This window comes from Bidens hawaiensis, unplaced genomic scaffold (genome assembly GCF_021521415.1).
Source record: "Bidens hawaiensis isolate Kalapana, Puna unplaced genomic scaffold, B.hawaiensis_p1.1 tig00018033_1, whole genome shotgun sequence".
NCBI classification, from domain to species: Eukaryota; Viridiplantae; Streptophyta; class Magnoliopsida; order Asterales; family Asteraceae; genus Bidens; species Bidens hawaiensis.
This window is the reverse complement of record NW_027492722.1, coordinates 282,273-304,547: the sequence shown is the minus strand read 5'-3', so window position 1 is coordinate 304,547 and position 22,275 is coordinate 282,273. Positions and strand designations below refer to the sequence as shown.

Sequence of the window (22,275 nt, the reverse complement as noted above, 5' to 3'; positions counted from 1 at the left end):
GTACTTGATTTTTAGATCCATTTCAAGTCAATGGCTCGTTTCCCTTTTGGCAGTTCCTCAAATGCCCTTTTAAGGGATTCCATTGTTGCCCAGATGGGTTGGCTGAATCCACGGGGATCTCAAGGTTGGTGGCACGTATTAACAGGCTACACCTATGTTCGGATGAGCAGAAATGGGCTATGCGGGAAGCGATATCCGCGGATTGAGATCTTTTTGTTGCTGTGGCATGCCGCCATATTGACAAGGTAACTAAGTTCAAGGTGGATACGGGAAGGATTGAAGACTTCATTGTGGGGATCCCTAGACCGCAGCTTGCATTAGATGTAGCTGTTATAGGTGAGATTGTTATGGAAGTGGCACTCCTTGACCGTATTTTTGCCCTTCCGTTAAAGACGGTCAAGAGCATCTCTCATAGTTGCCGCATGGCATTTTCCAGGGCCTTAACTGTTGCATTATGTAAGGTGGCGTCCATACCGTAGTATGTTGAGGCACGGGCTAGACTTTTGATATTACCAAGTTGCAAATTGCAGGTTTTCAGGCCTTCTAACCGACAAGAACGTAGGTCGGGGAATAGGAAGTTCTTGCAGTGGCTGTCTATTCAGCTGGCCTTGGTTGCTTGGGGGAAAGGAAGTGGGTGTATTGAACTTATATCGTCGCTCTTTAACCAACCAACGAATGTGAACTCGCGGCCCGATGAGGCCTCCTTGGAGGGTGACTATTCTAAGGATGGCCTCATTGCTAAGCATTGAATTCAGAAAGTTGCAGATGGGCACTTCATGGCCGCAATTAAAGTTTTGTGCTCTTCGGATGTTACTTCTCTTGGCGATGCTACTATGAAAGCATTATCTTGTCCCCGCTTACCTTGTCTGATGCCTTACTCTAGGAGCCCCTTTTGGTCGTGGACCTCAAAAGTGTTCTAGGGTGTATTAAATCTTTCCCCAAAGGGTCTTCTTGTGGGATAGATGCGCTGAGGGCCCAACATATTTTAGATGCCCTATGTGGGGAAGGATCATCGATTGTTGTGGGGTTGCTTAAGGCTATCACTGATGTGGTAAACTTGTGGTTGGGCGGGAGATGCCCCGGAGTTTTGGTGGAGTTTGTGGCTTTTGCCCTTTTAACAATGTTGCTTGAGCTTGACAATGGGTTAGGCCTATTGTCGTAGAAGCGATTTGGAGAAAGCTTGTATCTAAGGTGGCTATGAGGAGTGTTGGGAAAGAGATGGCAAAATACCTTGGTGATTTTCAATTCGGGGTGGGGATCCTGAGTGAGGCAGAGGCGGTGCTTCACAGCGCAAATAGGTTTCCTAATATGTTCCACTCGGGTGGGTCGTTGATCTTGCTTACAGTTGATTCAAATGCCTTGCTTACAGTTGCTTACAATATAAGCAATTTATAAATTTCTTTGAGAACCAGAAGGAAACTAGCGAGGAAGAAGATACATCGACCGCTAATATGGCAGGTAGCGTTGGCCTGGATGGTACATGGGTTATTGATCCGGGTGCTACTAAACACTTCACTTATGATAGGTTTCTTCTCGAGAATCTAGCAAGAAAGAATCATAAGCCTCCGGTCACAATACCAAATGATGCAACGAGAAGGTTGTGGCGATTACACCTTGCCAAATGGAATGACCATTAAAAATGTTTTACATGTTCCGGATGTTAAATGCAATTTACTATCGGTTAGTAAGTTAGCAAATGATCTACAATGTGCTGTGACATTTGTTCCAAGTGTCTTTGTCATGCATGACTTGAGTTCAAGGGGATTGATTGGAGCTAGTGAATGCATCAAAGGTTTATACAAGATGGGGATGATAGAAGCAAAAAAGGCAAGTTATGGTGGCAACGACTAACGCGTGGCATAAGAGATTAGGTCACGTGTCTATCTCTAAACTGTCCAATGCAAGTTTTATTAAAGATGTTCCTTTGAATTCAAAGGGCGTTTGTGATTCTTGTATTAAAGCGAAATTTGCTAGACTGCCTTTTTCAATTAGTACTACAAACACTAGTAATTGTTTTGAATTAATACATTGTGACGTGTGGGGCAAGTATCGAACACCATCCTTCACAAGAGCAAACTATTTTCTTACTATAGTCAATGACTATATTCTAACCGTTTAGGTTTTTCTCCTAAAACTTAAGTATGGAAGCCAATATGTGAGGAAAGAAATTAATATGCCAAGAATCATGTCTGATCTCGTCAAACACGTCCATTATATATTTTGTAGCAACTAAATACTTATTCTCAAATGCTTCAAGGGCTTGTTAATTATTATCATCCGAATTTAGAATGCTAAAAGCAAATGCAACTGTTGAAGTTATGTTCAAAAAACTTACACAATTAAGTCAAATGCAGACAACCAAGCGCGCTCGTAAACGTGTTTAGCCTTTCAACTCGGGAGTTCTATATTGATTTAGGACGCCTTCCAACATCAAAGTTCACATCTAAGAGACCAGTAGTGCCCGCTTCAATCTTTAGACCGACTTTGACCGGCCCGACACCTTTTGGTGTTCCTGCTCATCATCTATATCCGAAAATAATGGTATAAAATATAAATGTTAGCTTTGGGGAATCCGTTAGTGCTTGAATAACTCTTACATTCCTATGAAAATAAGAACAAGCAGAAGAGTGTGCATCCTCCAATCATATTTCCCTTTGGTCTTAAGTATATCTTAATATATTTTAGTATAATCTTTAAAGACCTTTTGGATTACATCGAAACAGAAGGCAAGCGGACAACAAGTTGCGCCGCTACCCCTTTTTGAATCGCAAAACTCAATCTTTTAAAAACTATATTTGCTGATCTTGGAGTCATAACATTACTATGCATGACCCGCTGAACACGGGTAAGTAGCTCCACAGCTTCAGGCACGAGGAAACCAAAAGTGTCAAAAGCAAAAGGAATAAATACATGTTGGTTGTCAAGACACGCCTTTTCATGTTTTGCCACCTTACCTGAAGCAACTTTTAATGCGGCTTGACCGACCGCGAAACCACTACTCCCTAAGCCCACCAAAGGAGAAACCCCTGTTAAATCCACACACACGTGTTTCCCTCCTATCCATCCAAACACCAAAATGTCAGCCGGTCGAAGAGATGATCTTCCCTCCGACGGGTCAGTCAGGAAATTCACAGGTGCTTCTTTCTTAACAGAAATTCCAGCTCGCCTGAATATATCAAAGAGCACATCCCTAACCAGATCGTGTCGGTACTTGAACCCCGGGAGCTCTTTACAGTGCACCGCATGCTCCCCATATGAGTCTAAACACGCTTTACGACAAACATGACATATCTCATCAACCGGAAATAGAGGAATCATAAGGCGATACTTAAGGATACTACGATACTCCACTGGAGACATATTTTTCTTAATTACCCAATATTTTTCTTGATGACACTAAAATCACCAACATGTATGTCGGTATAAAAGAAATAATCCATTATATATTTGATTTTGGTAAACATGACCGGAGGAGCTGGGAACTGACTTCAGTATGGATGGGTGCTAAAGTTAGGGTGCCGACAAAATTTGTGACGGAGACATGGACGTTGCTTATAATATGCCACGTGTCAAGGACTACATAAACAATGGCGGGTTTTTAAGAAGGATGCTCCATTGCTGGAAGAAGTTGTGGTGATGGAAGGTGCAGCCCACTTCATCAATCAAGAGAAGCCTGATGAGATCAATAAACACATAATCGACTTTATACAGAAATTCTAATTTCGGTTTCAAATGCTTATGATATCTTCCATAAGTAAAAAAAATAAGTGACTTATGTTTCTTGAGGTCTTTGGGTTTTTTAAGATGTGGGTGTCGTTAGCTACGTTTGTCACTCATTCATTGTGGATGCGGGAATTTCGGTTTAGAATACTGTTTGTTACATAAACAATTTTTCAAATTAGAGTTTTTAAATTATGTTTGATAACCATATGAGCAATATAGAATTTGGAATTAAATATGTTGATAGGACATATCAGCATTATTGCGTTATAATTGAGTTATATTATGGTTTCTCTGGTTCTTATATAATTTATTTTGAAGCAACTAAATGCTTATTCTCAAGTATTTCAAGGGATTATTATCATCCAAATTTAGAATGCTGCAGGCAAATGTTACTGTTGATGTTACGTTTAAAAAACTTACACAATAGAGCCAAATTCAGACAACCATACACGCTCGAAAACGAGTTTCAACTTTCAACTCGGGACTTCTATAACGACTTTTGACGTCTTCCAACATCAAAGTGCACATCCAGCAGACCTGTTATGCCAGCTTCAATCTTTTGACCAACTTTGACCTGCCCAACGCTCATCATATATATTCAACCACATTAGAATAATGGTATGAATATACTGTCACAAAAACAGTTTATTAGATACCTGTTAGTATAATATTGCCTTCTGGAAGTGTCATAATACTACTAATATGACTAATCAAATACGGGATCTTGAATACCTGATGAGTAAAACATTAATTTGGATTAAGAAAAAAAAACACTGTTTTTTTTATTATATGTAAATTGTAAAAGCAGTGCTACAGCTTAATTAATAAAATGTTGTGCCTTAATTTAACCACAATTCCAAGCTATGAGGATCCGGCACCCTTGATAAGGATAGCTGCAACAGATTTATAATAACATAAAAAGACAAAATAAACAAAATTTGAGTAACAAAATTCAATAAAAGTTCATAATTCTTACAATGGAGCTGATTGGTGTAAAAGCGTCCTGTCCTTTAGCAATAGTCAATGGTAGACCTGCAGATTGGTATGTAAAATATGCCAATGAAAAGGTGAGTATGCCATGTATAATAACATCATGCCTTTGGCTATTTAACTTGTATATTGTGAATATATATTTCAAAAACATAAGCTAGAAATATGCCAGTTCCAAGCTCGTAGTTACAGAGATTGAAGCATGAAAGTAAATGTTCAAATCTAGAAACACAAGTATAAACTTTGCAAAAACACAAACATACAAGGTTCGGTTTCGACTAGCCCTAAACCCTTAACGAAGACACTCCGATGTAATCCATGGCAGTTGATTCAGGAACATCACGAGCTTTCTTACTAATAACAACCGCCAAGATATTCCACCTCATGATCCAGCGGTTGCTTCAGGAACATCTTGAGCTAACATATTTTTTTTTCAGCCTGCAATTGCAATCAAGTTTTAGATTGGAAGACCACGTACGTGATTTTATATTGTGACGATGGAATGGCCAGGTAGAAACGGGGAAGATTATCAATCACTACCTCGCCGGACCACCTGCTGCTGCACACCTCCTTGACACATCGAGAACCACCAATCAGCCAAGTGAAGGTTTGATGATATGATATGATATGATATTCTATGATATGCATGATAAAGGGGATGAATAAAGAGAAATCTGTAAGTAACAAAAAGAAAGGTGACACACAGGGACACGTGGAAAGACTGTTGATACGTGTAACAAATTAACAAATGTGAAAGCATTATATATCTTCACTCAACCAACATATAAATTAAGCCTGACCTGACCTGACCAGACCAATCACGATAAGAAGATGGAGGGGATACAACACAAGTTCATACATGTCAATGGCCTAAACATGCACGTAACCAAAAAGGGTCAAGGTCCAATAGTATTGCTCCTCCATGGTTTTCCTGAGCTCTGGTACTCCTGGCGCCACCAGATTGTGTATTTGGCGGACCATGGTTACCGAGCCGTGGCACCAGACCTTCGTGGCTATGGTCAGACTACGGGTGCACCGGTCAACGACCACACCAAGTTCACCGTCCCTCATGTGGTGGGCGACCTGATTGGGCTACTTGATGCCATCACAGACGAAGGTGAAAAGGTTTTTGTTGTGGGTCATGACTGGGGAGCTTACATTGCTTGGCACCTGTGCATGTTTCGGCCCGATAGAGTCAAAGCTTTCGTCAGCCTTGGCGTAGTATTTTTTCCTTGGAACCCAAATGGAGATATGGCAGACTTGCTAAGACAAGAGTACGGAGATGATCACTACATGGCCAGGTTTCAGGTATCATCAGTTATTATTATTATTCATATGATTTGTTGAACAAGTGAAATTTAGTTCTTTTTTTAACTATTGGTGTGTATTTATCGGTGTAGAAACCAAGTGAAATTGAGGCTGAGTTTGCAAAAATGAGTTACCAAACATTCATGAAAAAGTTTTTGACATTACGAGATCCGGGACAACTTTTTTTCCCGAAAGGTAAAGGATTTCTGCATTCACCGCCTGATGTCCCGGTAACCTTACCACCTTGGTTGTCGGAAGAAGACATCGAGTACTTTGCTAGCCAGCACAAAAAGGCGGGAATTACCGGTGGAATCAACTATTATCGAGCTCTTCATTTGTAAGTAACTAATTAAAAGATTCCTCTGAATTGTGGCAGACAATTTCAAATTGATATATTTAATTCTATGGTTCTTTGATAGTCCAACATGATAATTGTATATTTATAGATTAATATACAAGAACAAATATGCAACATGCGTTATTTGTACCAAAACTAGATCAAAGACCTCTTGTATGAGAAACAAATCATCACAATTGCTAAGTTGATGGTTAGCAGTTGACAATTATCATTATCGACAATAGAACCGTTTATACATGTGAATAACCCATGAACGAAAGCTCTGTTAGTCAGCGGTAACTCATGACCACGTTACCATTGATGCTTAATTACCACTTCTCCAAATTACTAGTCATCAATAGTAACTTACCACCGAGGTACCGACCAAGTTTTCATTGACCAGTAATAGCCAACCTTACTTGCCACCGGTGGTCGTTTCCATGAAACTTTATGAGACACCCACCAACGACGTTGCCCTTTGCTAAGGACAGGGCCGGCTCAACAAATGTGGAGACCTAAATTTAAATCATATTTTGAGGCTTTTTTATGACAATTGTTAAGAAGGGCGTTACCCCCTTGAACCCACTGGATCCGCTAGTGCATGAAACAAGAATAGTAACAACCTAGACTTACTTTGCATCTCCTAACTCGTGTCAAAATTTAATTTTATTTCCCTTTGGTTTTAAGTAAATCATGTTTTCTTGATGACAATAAAATCACCAACATGTATGTATGTACAAAAGATATATTTGATGTTGGTAACATGACCGTAGGAGCTGGGAACTGACTTCAGCATGGAGAGGTGCAAAAGTTATGGTGCCAACAAAATTTGTGACCGGGGACATGGACGTTGGCTATCATATGCCAGGTGTCAAGGACTACGTAAACAATGGCCAGTTTAAGAAGGATGTTCCATTGCTGGAAGAAGTTGTGGTGATTGAAGGTGCAGCCCACTTCATCAACCAAGAGAAGCCCGATGAGATCAATAAACACATAATCGACTTTATAAAGAAATTCTAATTTCAGTCTCAAATGCTTATGATAGCTTCCATAAGTAACAAATAAGTGACTTATGTTTGTTGAGGTGTTCTTACGATTTAGGTGGTGTTAGCTACGTTTGTCCTTGGCTCGTTCATTGTGAATGCGGTAATTTCAGTTTAGAATATCGTTTTGTTACATAAACAAGTTTTCAAATTAGAGTTTATAAGTTATGTTTGATGACCATGGGAGCATTATAGAAATTGGAATTAAATATAATGATTTATGTAGTTCTTGTATAATATAACTGAAGAAGCGTGTATCGACTTACCTGTATACGATCAACGTTCCTCGGGTACGAGTGTGCTATATCACCGATGGTTTTCCGAGATACGAGTTCTTCCACCTACAAAACGAACAGTACCATGAGCTTACCCCTCAGAAAGGGACAGAGGGATCCTCTTTGGGGTAACCCTCCGGTGTGAGAATCAGATATTGTAGGAGAGGATAATCAGAATCTGAAAATGAGTAAAGGACTTAGAATATATTTTCTTCCCTGCCTCCAACTGTGGAGGTGGTGTGGTATTTATAGTATTAGGGTTTCCAATGATTTGGCTCAGACCCAATTGGGGCCTTTTTGGCCTCCTCCTGTTGCTTCGCGCCACGTGTACTTAGGACACCTGGTGCTTTTTCATTGATTATTCTCTGACCAAGGTCTTTCACCTGACCCATGTGCCATCACGTGGTGGCACATGGGCTTTGCTGAGTTGTCCACCCTTCATTGGCAGCTGTCAACATCAGCACATTCTTTATTCCTTAAAAGATACCTTCTGGAAGGTTGTCTAATGAGTACAATCATGGTTGTCCTTATCCTGATTTGGATTAGACTATTGTCTCATTTGTTGTGTGTCGCTTACGCGCGGCCTTTATGCGCCTATCCCGGGGTTGCGCAGGGTCTTCTCTTTATTCTCACACTAAATGTGTGTGTTGTGTGCATATGTGATATGCGCCACGCGCAGATGTTTCATGCGCTTGCGCATAGGTTTTGGCTTTGTGTCTTCATGACATCCATGCGCTTGCGCATAGGTTTTCAAGCCTCTTGTCTATATCTTGTGGGTTGACCCGCCCCGCTCGATGTTAAGGCGGGTGCATACCCCTTCAAGCCCCCCCAGTCTAATGTGTGTCTTGTCTCGCGCGAGCGAGGTAAGATAGATATTAGACTTAATAATTTGCTTTTTCAATAGGGCTTGTTTTTTCTTTTTCTTTTCTTGTACGCGCGTTGTGCGGAATTCCATCCCTTTGGTTAAAACGAATCGTCAATGCACGTGGTTGGTTGGTGTTGACATGCATCAGAGATGGAGACGTTATGTGTCAGACCTTTCGTGTGCTAGAGGTGCTACAGTGGCTTTTCACGTCTCCTCATACAGTGTCAGGAACACGTGTCACGCTTATGTTGACCTACGCCTGCGAGTGGGGGCGCGTGAGCGTAGATCTGATTATTACTTGTCTCTCTCTCTCTCTCTCCTGGGCCTATAAAACCAAACCTTTTGAACGGTTTTTTCTTCATCTCCATTGTCATTTTCAGAGCTTTTACCTATCATTTATATTCCGATTAAGAGCTTTCGTCTTTGTCCCTGAATTCCGTGCTTAAAGTAACCATATTGTTCGATTCGCAATTGTATGTCTGATAACCCAGACACCACAATTTCCCCTAGTAAAGGCCGTGTAAAATCAGTTGTTATGTCTACTTTGAAGAAAACCGGCAAGGGTACTCGGGTTGCCGAGGCCTCGTCGGAGGAGGGAGGGAAGAACAAGGCGGTGAAGAGATGGGATGAGATTCCCTGCAAGTTGAAACAACCTGATTTTGATAATCTCGTCGCCTCTCAGGGTTTTCTCCCTGAGTATGGTTGTCTGCTCCCGGCGACCGGGCAAACGGCGGCGGATCCTCCCGCCGGCTATATCTCTTTATATTCTCACTTTTTCACCCACTGTAATCTTCGTCTTCCGATGACGAGGTTTATAGGTGCGCTCCTCCAATTTTACGGGATTCATATATCTCAAGTCCATCCCTGTGGATTAGTGCGCATGACTCATTTTGAGTTCATGTGCAAAGCTCAGCGCGAGGAGCCCACCCCTCGGCGCTTTCAATATTTTTATAAGCCGAAAATCCAAGATTCTTGGTTCTCATTCACACCGCGCAGTCAGAAGGTTAAGTGCTGCACTGTTGCCTTCAAAAGCCTTCATGACTGGGCTGAAAAATTCTTTTATATCAAGGCTGGTGTTATTCCCATTCGTATGACCGTGCGCGCGATTACTTCCGCGCCCGCGGATGATGACGTTCTTAAGAATCCATCTGGCGAGTGGGTTAAAAAATTAACTGCTGAATCATCCCCCGCCAAGAATATTTGCGAGGAAGCGTTGGTGGGGGTTGGTATGAGCAAGAGGTGGACTGACAGCGAGACTGAGCCTGTCATCCATGTTGATGGCTCAGGTGGGTTGTTTGTTCATTGCATTAATTTTGAGCGAGTATAATTCGTTTTGCTGATATCACTTGTCTTGTTTTATGCAGAAAGCAAAGAATACATCCACGCCGCCTATGACGAGCATACAGAAGGTGGCTCTGTCGCCCTGAACGCTGGGGAAGTTGCTTTCCCTGATCGCTTCGATGATATGTTCATCCCTGTCGACTTAGAATTTTGCTTTGACAGCGATGCGCCTGGTAAGCCCTTGTATTTGTGTTTAGGCCCTTAGAATACCAAATTTGGTTTTAAAATTTCTGTTGCGCGTATTGTAGATGCGCTCGCTAATTATGAGTTGGAGCCTGTGGAAGAGGAAAGGGAGGAGGAAGAAGCTGAAGCGCGAAAACTCAAGCGGAAGGCTAAAAGCAAGACTGGCGCAGGGGCCAGTAAAAAACAGAAAAAAGATGATGCCTTTGTTGCCCAGAATCTTCCTCCTACTCAAGTGAAGGGACTTGAGAAAACCAAGGGTTTTACTTCCAAGTTTTCCTCGTCTTCTTTGCCTCAAGGTGTGGGCATCCAGTCCACACGAGGTATGGTGCTGCCACCTCATCTCTGCGCGCGGTGGACAAGGGAAGCGGTGCTGCACCTGCTGTTTCGTCTTCTCCAACAGGTATACTTTGTTTATATTTTGTGGTTTTATGAGCGTGATTCCGATAGAGTTATTAATGAAGCTTTTTTCACTCAAATGTTTGTAGAGCCGGCAACGTTGGTGGCTCAACCTCAGGCGCAGCAAGGTGCCAAGGCTATGCCGAAGGTTGTTTTGAAGTCCTCTATTTTGCCCTCAAAAAGGGGGAAAATGGACTTCATGGCGATGCTTAATTCGCGGACTGCGGTGCGCCAAGGTATTTATTGCGCTTTGATTGTCTGATTTTTTCCTTTAGTTCAAGTCATGAATCATTTCTCCTTGTTGGTTTTTTCATAGGAATTATAGCTGGCACACAAGCTGCTGGTGGCACTGCTAGCGCTGGCGCCGTTAGTTCTGCTCCTGCTCCAACAAGTACTGAATCTCCCCTCATTGGGATCACTAAGGAGCAGGAGACTATTTTTCGCGCTGCTCTAACAGCGTCAAGACCTCCCTCACCTCCTCCTGCGCGCAGCCCTCCTCGTGAGACTATTTTTGATTCTTCCAAGTCACAGGAGAAGAGACCTGTTATAGAGGATGATGAGGAGGTTAATTTTGAAAATTCTGATGGTGGCCGCGTAAGTCCTATAGCGCCACGAGATTTCGTGGCGCAGCCTTTTTCTCATGGGGCAGGCAGGAGCTCATCAGCTGGCGCTAATCTTTCTGCCGGTTCTCCTCAGGTATAAGTTTATTTTGCTCCGCTGTGCAGACTTCCAAGTTAGTGTTTAGATAACTAAAACGTTTCTTTGCGTTGCTTTGTGTTTATAGGGAGCCGATCACATATACCGCCCGAGCTGGAATATCACTGAAGAGAGCTCATTCCAATCCTTGGGCGTATGTGAAGACTTTTGGGCTCACTCTGTTCCTCCAGCTGAAAGGAGGTTTCAAGAGGACCGCGCTCGCGTGGATTTGCTTAATGACCACCTTTTTGCTGGGTCTGCGTTTTTTGCTGCCTCCCAAGAGCTTCGCAATGATTATATAAAGGTACGTGATGTCCTTGCGGAGGCCAAGCAAGAGGCTAAGATTTCTGCTTGGAATCTTTCTGATGCCCGAGAGAAAGCTGAGAAACTCCAAGCAGAACTTAGCGAGAACCGGGCAAGTTCCAACGCTGCTTTTGTGAAGCGCGGGCTTGAGCTGCAAGCTGCGCGGGAGAAACCGCAAGTGGCAGAGGCAGATGCGGCCAAGTACGCGCGTCAAGCCCGTGACCTGGAGTTGGCAGTGGAGGCGCGTGACCAAACTATTTCGCAGGTTAATACTGAAAAATCTTTATTGGAGACTGAGGTTGCGCGCCTGAAGAAAGAGCTCGATGCTGCGCGAGCGGAAAAGAATGAAGCCTTGGCGGCAGCAGCGTCTGACAAAGAAGAGCTAGAACAAGTCAAGGAAACTGTTAAGTTATTAAACTCTCAAATCCCTGCTCTTGAGACGTCTGTTTCTTCCCTCGCGCAGGACCGTCAATGGCTGATTTCACAGGGTGTGACTCGTTACGCTTATGCCATGAAATACTCAGACGAGTTTCAGACCCTTGTGATGGACTGTAATGCGGCGTCGCGCTTGGTGGGTCGGGCTGAGGGGTTTAAGGATGGTTATGAATATGGCATGCTAAAGAAGAATCCATCCGACTACCCTTATCAGCTCGACGCTGTCTACGCTGACATGGCTGAGGTGGGGGAGAAGTACTTGAATACTCCAATTCCCATCCTTGAGCAGGTATTTTAACCTTAATGAGTTTACTTGACTTATTTTCATAATCTTTGGTACTTATACGGTTCCTTGTGACTTGCAGATAGCCGCGCTTGCTGACCAGCCCGATCTTGGCGCTTTAAAGAAATTACTTGATAAATGTGAAGGGACTGGTGGCAATGATGATGGCGCGGGCAACGCTACCTCTGCCAGCGGCTCTGGCGTGGCCAAAGGACCTACTCCTGACGCTATCATGACAGAAGACGACTATATTCAAGACGAACAGCTTGATTATGGTAAGTTTGGAGATGACGAGGAGCGGGTTGCGCCAGATGCTGAGGGAGGAAATAATGAGGAGGAGGATGAAGAGGCTGATATTAACATAGAGACTTGAAAAGCCCTTCTTGTTTTTTTTTTTTTTTTGTTTGTAGTTTCTACCTCGTCATTTGTAAATTTGTAAACTTCTATGTTTCGGAATGAAATTTTGTTTTTCCCTTATTCGCATCTTGCGCATTCCCAATTCATCTCTTTATATTGCATGTGTGTGCTTGTTGAATATAAGGTATGCTTACACATTGAAACTTGAACAAGGTTGTAAGGAAATTATTTTTACTCAATCCTTAACAGTTGTCATACTTCAAGTTATTTTGTGATATTCTGAATATGCTGACACGTGCCTTGGCATTTCATTATTCCTCTTTTGCGCGACGTTATCGTGCATTTATTATAGGGAATTATGAATGAGTTTTTTAGCCTTTACGTGTCAGTATGTGTTACTCTGCCTATATCCATTATAATCCCATGCGCGGCCCCGACCTGAGACCTTAACAACTATGCTTTGGCATGTGCTTTGCCTTAGTTGTGCTTAGGTATTTTTATGGTCCAGCTGCGCAATACGTAGGATGGATGCTATGAGTAATTTGAGCTAAGGCTCATATTATTGGGCTAAGGCCCTGACGTTTTAGAGTTAAAACTCGTTAACGCGTCTGAGCTTGAAGCTCGCGCATCTATGCTTTACTTCGTTTTATTTTTAGTTTGATGTCAATACAATGTTGTCATATTGCTCAAAATTAATAAAGGGAAGTGTGAAACATGTATGCAAAAGGTAATAGAACGCATATTAAGAAAAAGTAGAGCGTATCATTATTCGTAATGGCTTAAAAAGCCTTGATTACAAACTTGACAACTTTTACTTGAAACATTTTCTAAGTTGTGCTGCGTTCCATGTGCGTGGGATTTTCTTTCCATTTAAATCTTTTAAAGCGTATGCGCCTTTTCCCAATTCTTCCGAGACTTGATAAGGTCCCTCCCAGTTGGGAGACATCTTTCCCGGGGGTATTGCGCGACTAGCTTCATTGTTCCGAATGAGAAAATCATTCTTCTTGAAGTGGCATTCTTTCACGCGCTGATTGTAGTATTTTTCTAGCTTTTTCTTGTATTTGGCTTCACTGATGATAGCCGCCTCTCTACGTCCCTCAAGTAAATTGAGATCCAACCTCCTTTCTTGCTCGTTATCCGTCTTACTCATCATGAGCACTTTATAGGATGGGCATCCAATCTCTGCTGGAATCATAGCCTCTGTTCCATATGTTAGGCTGAACAGGGACTCACCATTGCTGGTTTTGCTTAATGTCCTGTGCGCCCACAGGACATTAGGTAACTCCTCGACCCATGCATGGGACTCTCCCTCCAACCTTTTCTTCAGCCCATTCAGCAAGCTTTGGTTCGCGCGTTCCACTTGGCCATTCCCTTGAGGGTGGTATACTGAAGTGAAGACCTGATTGATGTGCAATTCCTTGAACCAACTGGATATCTTCCTGTCAGTGAATTGTTTGCCATTGTCGCTCAAGATTTCCATGGGCAGGCCAAAACGGCATACGATGTGGCTCCAAATAAATTGCTTCATTGCCTCGGCTGTGATTTTTGCCAGTGGCTTGGCTTCAACCCATTTTGTGAAATAGTCTACTGCCACTACCAAAAACTTTACTCGCCCTGGCGCTTGTGATAAGGGACCCACAATATCGATTGCCCACTTGTGGAAAGGCCATGCAGAGGTCACCGGGATCAAGTTGTTCTTTGGCCGCATGGTATTTGACGCATAGCTCTGACACGCTTTGCATTTTTGGATCTCTTTTAACGCGTCCAAGTACATGCCTGGCCAATAGTAACCTGCGTTCATAGCCTTAGCGACCACCATGCGCGGGCCAGCATGTATTCCACAGATTCCTTCGTGTATATCTCTGATCACATAGCTTGCTTCCTCAGCGTCTAGGCATTTCATGAGTGGTCCAAGATAAGAGCGTCGATATAACGTACCATCGAGCATTTCGTAGTTCTGCGACTTGTCTCTTATCTTCCTCGCCTGTGCGCGATCGTCTGGTACCTTTCCCTCCTTCAAGAATTCCATTATTGGAGTTATCCATGATGAAGGTGTTGTATGAATTACAAGAACAGACTTCGCTCCCACTGACGGGTTGCTCATTACTTCCACCCTGATATCTTTGCCAAAATGATCGAAGCTGGTTGATGCCATCTTGCTTAGCGCGTCGGCAGACTTATTTTAACTGCGCGGAATGTGTATGATTCTGAAAAAGTCAAATTGTTCGGTGAGTTTCTTCGCCTGCTCTAGATACAAAGGCATGGTGTTCTCCTTGGCATCATAAAGGCCATTGACTTGTGCTGCTACCAGGTATGAATCTACATGAGCCTCTAGCTTTTTAACTCCGAACTTGTGCGAGATGCGCAAACCAGCCAGCAGGGCTTCATACTCAGCTTCATTGTTGGTGCTCTTGAAATCCAACCTGATTGCGTAAGTATACTCATGATTTTCTGGATCCACCAGTTTGAGGCCTGCGCCGGACCCTTCGTTGTTTGAAGCTCCATCAGTGAATAATCTCCAAACGTTTTCTTCATTATTGGCTTGCGGAGGGTCTACTTCGCGCTGAGCCTCTTCGACTTTTCCTTCAGGGATTTCTGCGATGAAATCAGCTAAGACTTGTCCCTTGATTGCTGGACGAGGCTTATAGGTGATCGTGTGCTACCCTAATTCCAGCGCCCATTTTGTCAGCCTTCCTGAGAGCGAGGGACGTCGCAAGACTTGTTGGATGTTGTAATCAGTCAGGACTTCAACAGGATGACCATTGAAATATCTGTATAGCTTGCGCGACGCATGCGTTAGTGATAAAACTAACTTTTCTATGATGGTGTAGCGCGTCTCAGGATCTGTCAGCACCCAACTTACATAATAAATTGGTGTTTGGATTCCCTTGCGATCCACCAATAATACTGCGCCAATGGCGCGCTCTCCTGCTGACAGGTACAACGTTAAAGTTTCACCAGGTAGTGGAGCTGTGAGCGCAGGCAGATTTATCAGACATTCTTTTATCTCACTGAAAGCTTGCTCGGCCTCAGGCATCCACTTGAATTGGCTTTTCTTTAAGCAATTTCTCAATGTGTTAATGAATGGGGTAGATTTGCTTGCATGGTTTGCTAGGAACCTGTTAATTGATATCAATCTACCATTCAACTTTTGAACTTCCTTCATGGTGGATGGTGAGGGCATGCCGAGGATAGCCTCCACCTTCTCTGGGTTCACCTTGAAACCATCCTTGGTGACCATTACGCCGAGAAATTTCCCTTCTTCCACGCCGAATGTGCATTTGCTCGGGTTGAGCTTCATGTTTACTTCCTTTAGGCGCCGAAGGGTTTCTTCGATGTCTTTGAGCATTTGTTTTTCCACCCTGCTTTTAATCACCAAATCATCCACGTAGACTTCTAAGTTTTTTCCAATCTGCTCGTTGAAAATTGCATCCATGAGTCTTTGGTAAGTGGCTCCTGCATTCTTCAAACCAAAGGGCATTTTTGTGTAACAGAAAACACCCTTGTCAGTTCTGAAAGCAGTCTTGTCTTCATCCTGTGGTGCCATTTGAATTTGGTGATAGCCCTTATAGGCATCCAGGAAACATTTGAGCTTAAACGGCACCACAGAGTCCACCTTCATGTCAATGTTTGGGAGGGGGTAACAATCTTTTGGACACGCCTTGTTGAGGTCCTTGAAATCAATGCACATTCTCCATGACCCGTTGCTCTTCTTTACCATCACAGGATTGGCTACCCATGTTTGATATCGTATTGGGCGAATGATATTCGCGCGCAGTAGATCTTCTACTTGCTCATTCATGGCCTTTGTCTTCTCGTCTCCCATGACTCTTTTCTTTTGAGCAATTGGCTCCACGGACTTGAATGTGTTGAGAGAGTGCTGCGCCAGGTCTCGCGGAACCCCAGTCATATCAGAATGTTGCCACGCGAAGACTGACATATACGTTGTGAGCAATCTTTTCATTCTCACTCTTGTGTCATCTGATATCGTAGCTCCGATTGTGATTGTTTGTTCTGGGAATTTTGGGTTGAGAATCCATTCATCTGGCGCGTTGTTTGCCACTGGAAGCTTCATTCTCCCCTCTCGATGTATACTTATTACTGCGCATAAATGATCTCGGTACACAAATGTTACTCCTGTTGGTGTTGGGAACCCCAACGCGCCATGCGCTGGTGACGGTATGGCGTTGAATTGGGCAATCGTTCCTCTACCCAAGATCATACTATGGCATGAAGTGGTGGGCAAGACCAGGAAGTTGACAATTTCAGCTCGCTTGTGCTTCTCATCCCCCATAGTTAGTTCGAATTGTATCTGACCTAGGGGGTGAATAATTTCGTTTGAGACACCCGAGATTGGTGCACTCACAACTTCGAGCCTTGCTTGGTCTGCTGGATCCAGCTTCCTGAAACATTGCTCATACATGATGTCTGACTCACTACCGGTGTCCACCAGGACTCTTGACACCTCATAATGAGCGATGTGTGCAGTGATGACTAGAGGACTGCTGATAGACGGGCCTCCTCTGATTCTTGGAAAGATTACTTGTTGCTCGCGCCAATCCCCTTGGATTTGCGCGCTTCTCTTCCTCGATCCTTGCCCTTGCCTTCTTCCTTCAGCTACACAGATTCTTTTGAATTTTTTACTGGCTGAGGCTCCGTCTGGTTGTTCGTTCTCTGGTCTTGGATTTTTTACCAGGTGAGCCAACTTGCCTGATTTCACATCTTTTTCGATCGCATCCTTCAAATGATGGCATGCATCGGTGTTGTGCCCTGTGGATTTGTGAAACTCACAATATTTGCCACTGTTCGGTGGTCCCTTATGGAGTAATGGCCTGGGGTTTTTAAACTGGACATTCTCTGTGCTTAACACTTGCGAAGGCGTTTTGGTGAGGGGAGTCCATATTCTTGGTAGAGGTCTGTTAGGCTCTCTGCCGCCTTCCTTCTTGTCACCTTCTCCGCGATTAAGAATGTCTTTTTGGGGTTGGGTGAACTTTGTTGCGCTTGCTTTTCTGCAGGAGAATAATTGGTTTGTTGCAACCTGGACCATATGGAGTTTTGTTTGCCCCTCCTTTCATTGTTGCGTGGTGCTTCTGTTTGATGCCCTTTATCTCTTGCTCTGTCTTGGGCAATTTGTTTTTCATTTCGCGCGAAGATTCGCGATGCTTCCATAAGCTTAGCCCAAGTGGTTGGCATGCCTTCTCTGCTCACGAGAGCTCTGCGGAGTTGATCACTGCGCGCACCTTGTATAAAGGCCACGCGCAAGAGTTGTTCAGTGATGCCTCCAATTGCAAGAGATTCCTGATTGAAACGAGTTATGTAGTCTTCAATGGTTTCATCATTCCTGCGTAAGCAGTACATGATGTCATCGGGGTCGCGCGTGTGTCTGCGCTGCTGTACAAAGTGAGCCTGGAACTTTTCCAATAGCTCTTCGAACCCATCGATTTGTCCTGTCGGCAAGCTTTCGAACCAGACACGCGCTGCACCCGTGAGGCAGCGAGCAAACATGTGACACCATGTTGGCATCGTCCAGCTTTCTAAGTTTCCAGTGTTATAAAAACCTTGTAAGAAATCATCTGGATCTGTTGTACCATCGTACTTGCCTAAACCACTTGGCATCTTGGTTTTGTGTTGAATGGGAGCCTTCGCAATGCGCTCAGCGAATTTTGAATGTTTTACCAAGATGGCTGGCCTATATGGTATGGTTACGTCCACTTGCCCTTTCGCTTGTGGGTTGTATGGTGTGTATAAATCCATATCAGCTTTGGCTCCAGGTGCTATGTGCATGTGTGCGCGAAGCTGTGAACTTCCTGCATGAGTATCTCGCGTCTTCTTCATGCTGTGCACCTCTTCCTCATCACTAATATCAACTTGTTCGGTGTGAACAGAATGACCGTCTTCCAGTGCGCGCGTCTTTTTTGTTGTTCCTTGAATGGTTTGTTTATCAAATGCGAGCCTTTGTGTTAAATCGGCTAACTTTTTGTGTTTTACCAACTCATTGTATTTGTCCATTAAACGCCGTTGTTCGTTTATGAGCCATTCTTTAGGGTCATTGGTTTCAACTTCCGGGCCCATTGGTCCTTTTTGTTTTGTACCAGTCAGATTTTGGAACGTGAGATCGTCTGGGGGAGTTTCAGTTTGATTATGAGGTGTTGTGTTGAAGGGATGGTTACTGGTGGTGCGCGCAGTGTCACGCGGCGCCCTCAGAACCTGATGTCCCTCATTAACATCCTCAAGCTCATTATCCTCCAGAACTTGATCGTTGTTTCGAACACCGGAAACCATGGTGAAGATTTTCAGAGAGAAAATTGATGAAATAGTGGTTTTGTTGCCGTTGTAACAGGTGATGGCGCCAATGAAGAAGCGTGTATCGACTTACTTGTATACGATCAACGTTCCTCGGGTACGAGTGTGCTATATCACCGATGGTTTTCCGAGATACGAGTTCTTCCACCTACAAAACGAACAGTACCGTGAGCTTACCCCTCAGAAAGGGACAGAGGGGTCCTCTTTGGGGTAACCCTCCGGTGTGAGAATCAGATATTGTAGGAGAGGATAATCAGAATCTAAAAATGAGTAAAGGACTTAGAATATATTTTCTTCCCTGCCTCCAGCTATGGAGGTGGTGTGGTATTTATAGTATTAGGGTTTCCAATGATTTGGCTCAGACCCAATTGGGGCCTTTTTGGCCTCCTCCTGTTGCTTCGCGCCACGTGTACTTAGGACACCTGGTGCTTTTTTATTGATTATTCTCTGACCAAGGTCTTTCACCTGACCCATGTGCCATCACGTGGTGGCACATGGGCTTTGCTGAGTTGTCCACCCTTCATTGGCAGCTGTCAACATCAGCACATTCTTTATTCCTTAAAAGATACCTTCTGGAAGGTTGTCTGATGAGTACAATCATGGTTGTCCTTATCCTGATTTGGATTAGACTATTGTCTCATTTGTTGTGTGTCGCTTACGCGCGGCCTTTATGCGCCTATCCCGGGGATGCGCAGGGTCTTCTCTTTATTCTCACACTAAATGTGTGTGTTGTGTGCATATGTGATATGCGCCACGCGCAGATGTTTCATGCGCTTGCGCATAGGTTTTGGCTTTGTGTCTTCATGACATCCATGCGCTTGCGCATAGGTTTTCAAGCCTCTTGTCTATATCTTGTGGGTTGACCCGCCCCGCTCGATGTTAAGGCGGGTGCATACCCCTTCAATAACGTAGTTTGAAACAACCAAATGTTTATTCTCAACTGTTTCAAGGGATTATTATCATCCAAATTTCGAATGCTACAAGCAAATGTAACTGTTGAAGTTATGTTTAAACACAATAGAGCCAAATTCAAACAACCAAACACGCTCGAAAACGTGTTTCAACTTTCAACTCGGGACTTCTATAACGACTTTTGGCGTCTTCCAACATCAAAGTGCACATCCAACAGACCTGTTATGCCAGCTTCAATCTTTTGACCAACTTTGACTGGCCCGACACCTTTTGGGGTTCCTGCTCACCAAATATATCCGGCCACATTAGAATAATGGTATAAATGTAGAGTCACGAAAACAGTTTATAAAGATACCTGTTAGTATAACATCGCCTTCGAGAAGTGTCATAATACTACTAATATGACTGATCAAATACGGGATCTTGAAAATCATATCCTCTGTTGATCCTTTTTGCCTTATTTCTCCATCTACCTAAGGAGATAACATTAATTTGGATGAAGAAAGAAAAGTAAAAAACATTGTTTTTTTATTGCAAAACTTATATGCATCGACTTATAAACATAAAATGTAAAAGCTGTGCACAAGTTAATAAAATGATGTACCTTTAACCACAATTCCAAGCTATGAGGATCTGGCACCCTTGATAATGAAAGCTGCAACAGATTTATCATTTTACCATCAACTTATAATAACATAACAAGATCAAAAAAAAAACTTGCGTAACAAAATTTATGAAAAGTTTATAATTCTTACAATGGAGCTGATTGGTGTGAAAGTGTCCTGGCCTTTAGCAACTGTCCATGGTAGACCTGCCGACTGGTATGTAAAATAAGCCAGTAAAATGTGAGTATGCTGTATAATAACACTTTTTTTTTTCAAAAACAGAAAACATGGTTTTACCTTTGCAGAAGCCTGTATTTCCCTTGCAGTCATATCCAGCGCAAGTGCATAGCCTGAAATTAAACAAATATCCGACTTGAGATCATGAATATGTTCTATAAAGAATCATCTTTTTGTTTCCTTTTATTTTGCTTATCTGTGACAGTCATAATCAGGGGCTAATTTCAGATAAAAGATAATGTGTAAACCTAAATCCAAATGTCAATGTCAAGAATTTACGAAATTGCAGAGTACAAACAAGAAATTGTGTGTAAACCTCACTCGATTTTCTTAATTTATTAGAAATGATGTTAACTGCTAGGGGTGTCAAATCGGTTTGGTTTTGCGTAACCATAACCATACGGAGCTTCGGTTATGAAAGATTGCTTAACCATAACCATTGGCGTTCAAAAAATAAAAGTTTAATCATATCCATGACTGAGCTTTGGTTATGAAAGATTGCTTAACCATAACCACTGTCGGTACAAAAAAAAAGAAAAAAGAAAAAAAAAAGAAAAGGGCTTAACCATAACCATAATCGGATGGTTTGTTAACCAACCATAGGTCAGTTAATCGTCGGTTATGGGTCCGTTTCAGCCAAGTCTGGTTAATTGTCCAATGTTTTTTTTTTCTTTGTTTCTGTTAAAATGGTTCGGTTATGGTGTTCCAAGCTCAATTATGAAGTTTCAAAGCTAATATATTTCCAAGTTGGTTGCGGGGTTCCAAGGTTCGGTTTCAGCTAAAGTCAGTAAACGAAGACACATTAACCGTAACAATAACCGAATAATGGGTTATCAGATGGGATTACCTCCGACGTAATCCATGGCGGTTGCTTCAGGAACATCACGAGCTTTCTTACTAATAACAACCGCCAATTCCACCTCATGATCCAGCGATTCCAACGGATGCGGTACTTCGATCGTTCCGCCATTTTCCAAGTATGAAGACGTAGGTTTCATAAACAACACCGGCTCCTGATATTAATTCATTCATTACACACATAATCGATTCAATTGAATATGGCATTTGACAATTAAGATCGAATAGAGCAAACCATGGGGACGGCGTTGCCGAGTTCTTTGGCGTGAGCGGCGTAGTTACGGCCGACGGCGACGATTTTGGTCCCGACGCTTAGTAGTTTGTCCATTGTTGGTAACGGTTTCCGACGACGGAGATTCAAATAGGTACACGGTGTCTTGTTCAACGTTACTGTAGTCAGTCAAACTCTTTACTTGCATTTGGATTTTGGACTTATCCCATGAAAGCCCAGTTTCTTACATTATGGGCTCAATTACAAAACTAGTTTTTCTTTTCTTTTCTTTTCTTTTTTTTTTAAATCGGTTCGCGCTTCGGTTTGTAAAAAATGGTTTGGGTATAAACAGGTTTAGGAGGAAAGATGTTTGAACCTATCAAATCAATTGGGGTTGGGTCCAAAACTAGTTTCAGGGAACAAGACTACGAACTAGTAGAGGTGCACAAATTGGGTTTTTCAAATACCCGGGTTCGGGTATGACCCGTTATTGGAAAATCGGGTATTGGCAATACCCCGGTCGGGTTCGGGTCCGGGTATTCTCTCTAAAAACCATACCCTAGCATCGGGTTCAAGTCGGGTATAGAACCGGGTATTTTAAAACCTGGAATTTG

The 22,275-nt window shown here is 43.0% G+C and overlaps 2 protein-coding genes and 1 pseudogene across 2 annotated transcripts; 1 reads left to right on the top strand and 2 right to left on the bottom strand.

Moving 5' to 3' along the window:
- Positions 1-2,248: 2,248 nt before the first annotated feature.
- On the bottom strand, positions 2,249-5,124 carry LOC143555279 (oxaloacetate tautomerase FAHD1, mitochondrial-like; annotated as a pseudogene).
- Positions 5,125-5,544: 420 nt separating this feature from the next.
- LOC143555289 (epoxide hydrolase 1-like) lies at positions 5,545-7,389 on the top strand. Its single transcript, XM_077044868.1, has 3 exons — positions 5,545-6,021; positions 6,114-6,358; positions 7,132-7,389. Exons 1-3 carry the CDS (start codon positions 5,545-5,547, stop codon positions 7,376-7,378), a joined length of 969 nt encoding a protein of 322 aa, XP_076900983.1. The 3' UTR covers positions 7,379-7,389.
- A 12,407-nt stretch (positions 7,390-19,796) lies between these two features.
- Positions 19,797-21,806, bottom strand: LOC143555286 (oxaloacetate tautomerase FAHD1, mitochondrial-like). Its single transcript, XM_077044867.1, has 7 exons — positions 21,686-21,806; positions 21,440-21,605; positions 20,653-20,705; positions 20,506-20,568; positions 20,355-20,405; positions 20,106-20,223; positions 19,797-20,029 (listed from the first exon to the last, which is right to left on the bottom strand). Exons 1-7 carry the CDS (start codon positions 21,776-21,778, stop codon positions 19,920-19,922), a joined length of 654 nt encoding a protein of 217 aa, XP_076900982.1. The 5' UTR covers positions 21,779-21,806; the 3' UTR covers positions 19,797-19,919.
- Positions 21,807-22,275: the final 469 nt, after the last annotated feature.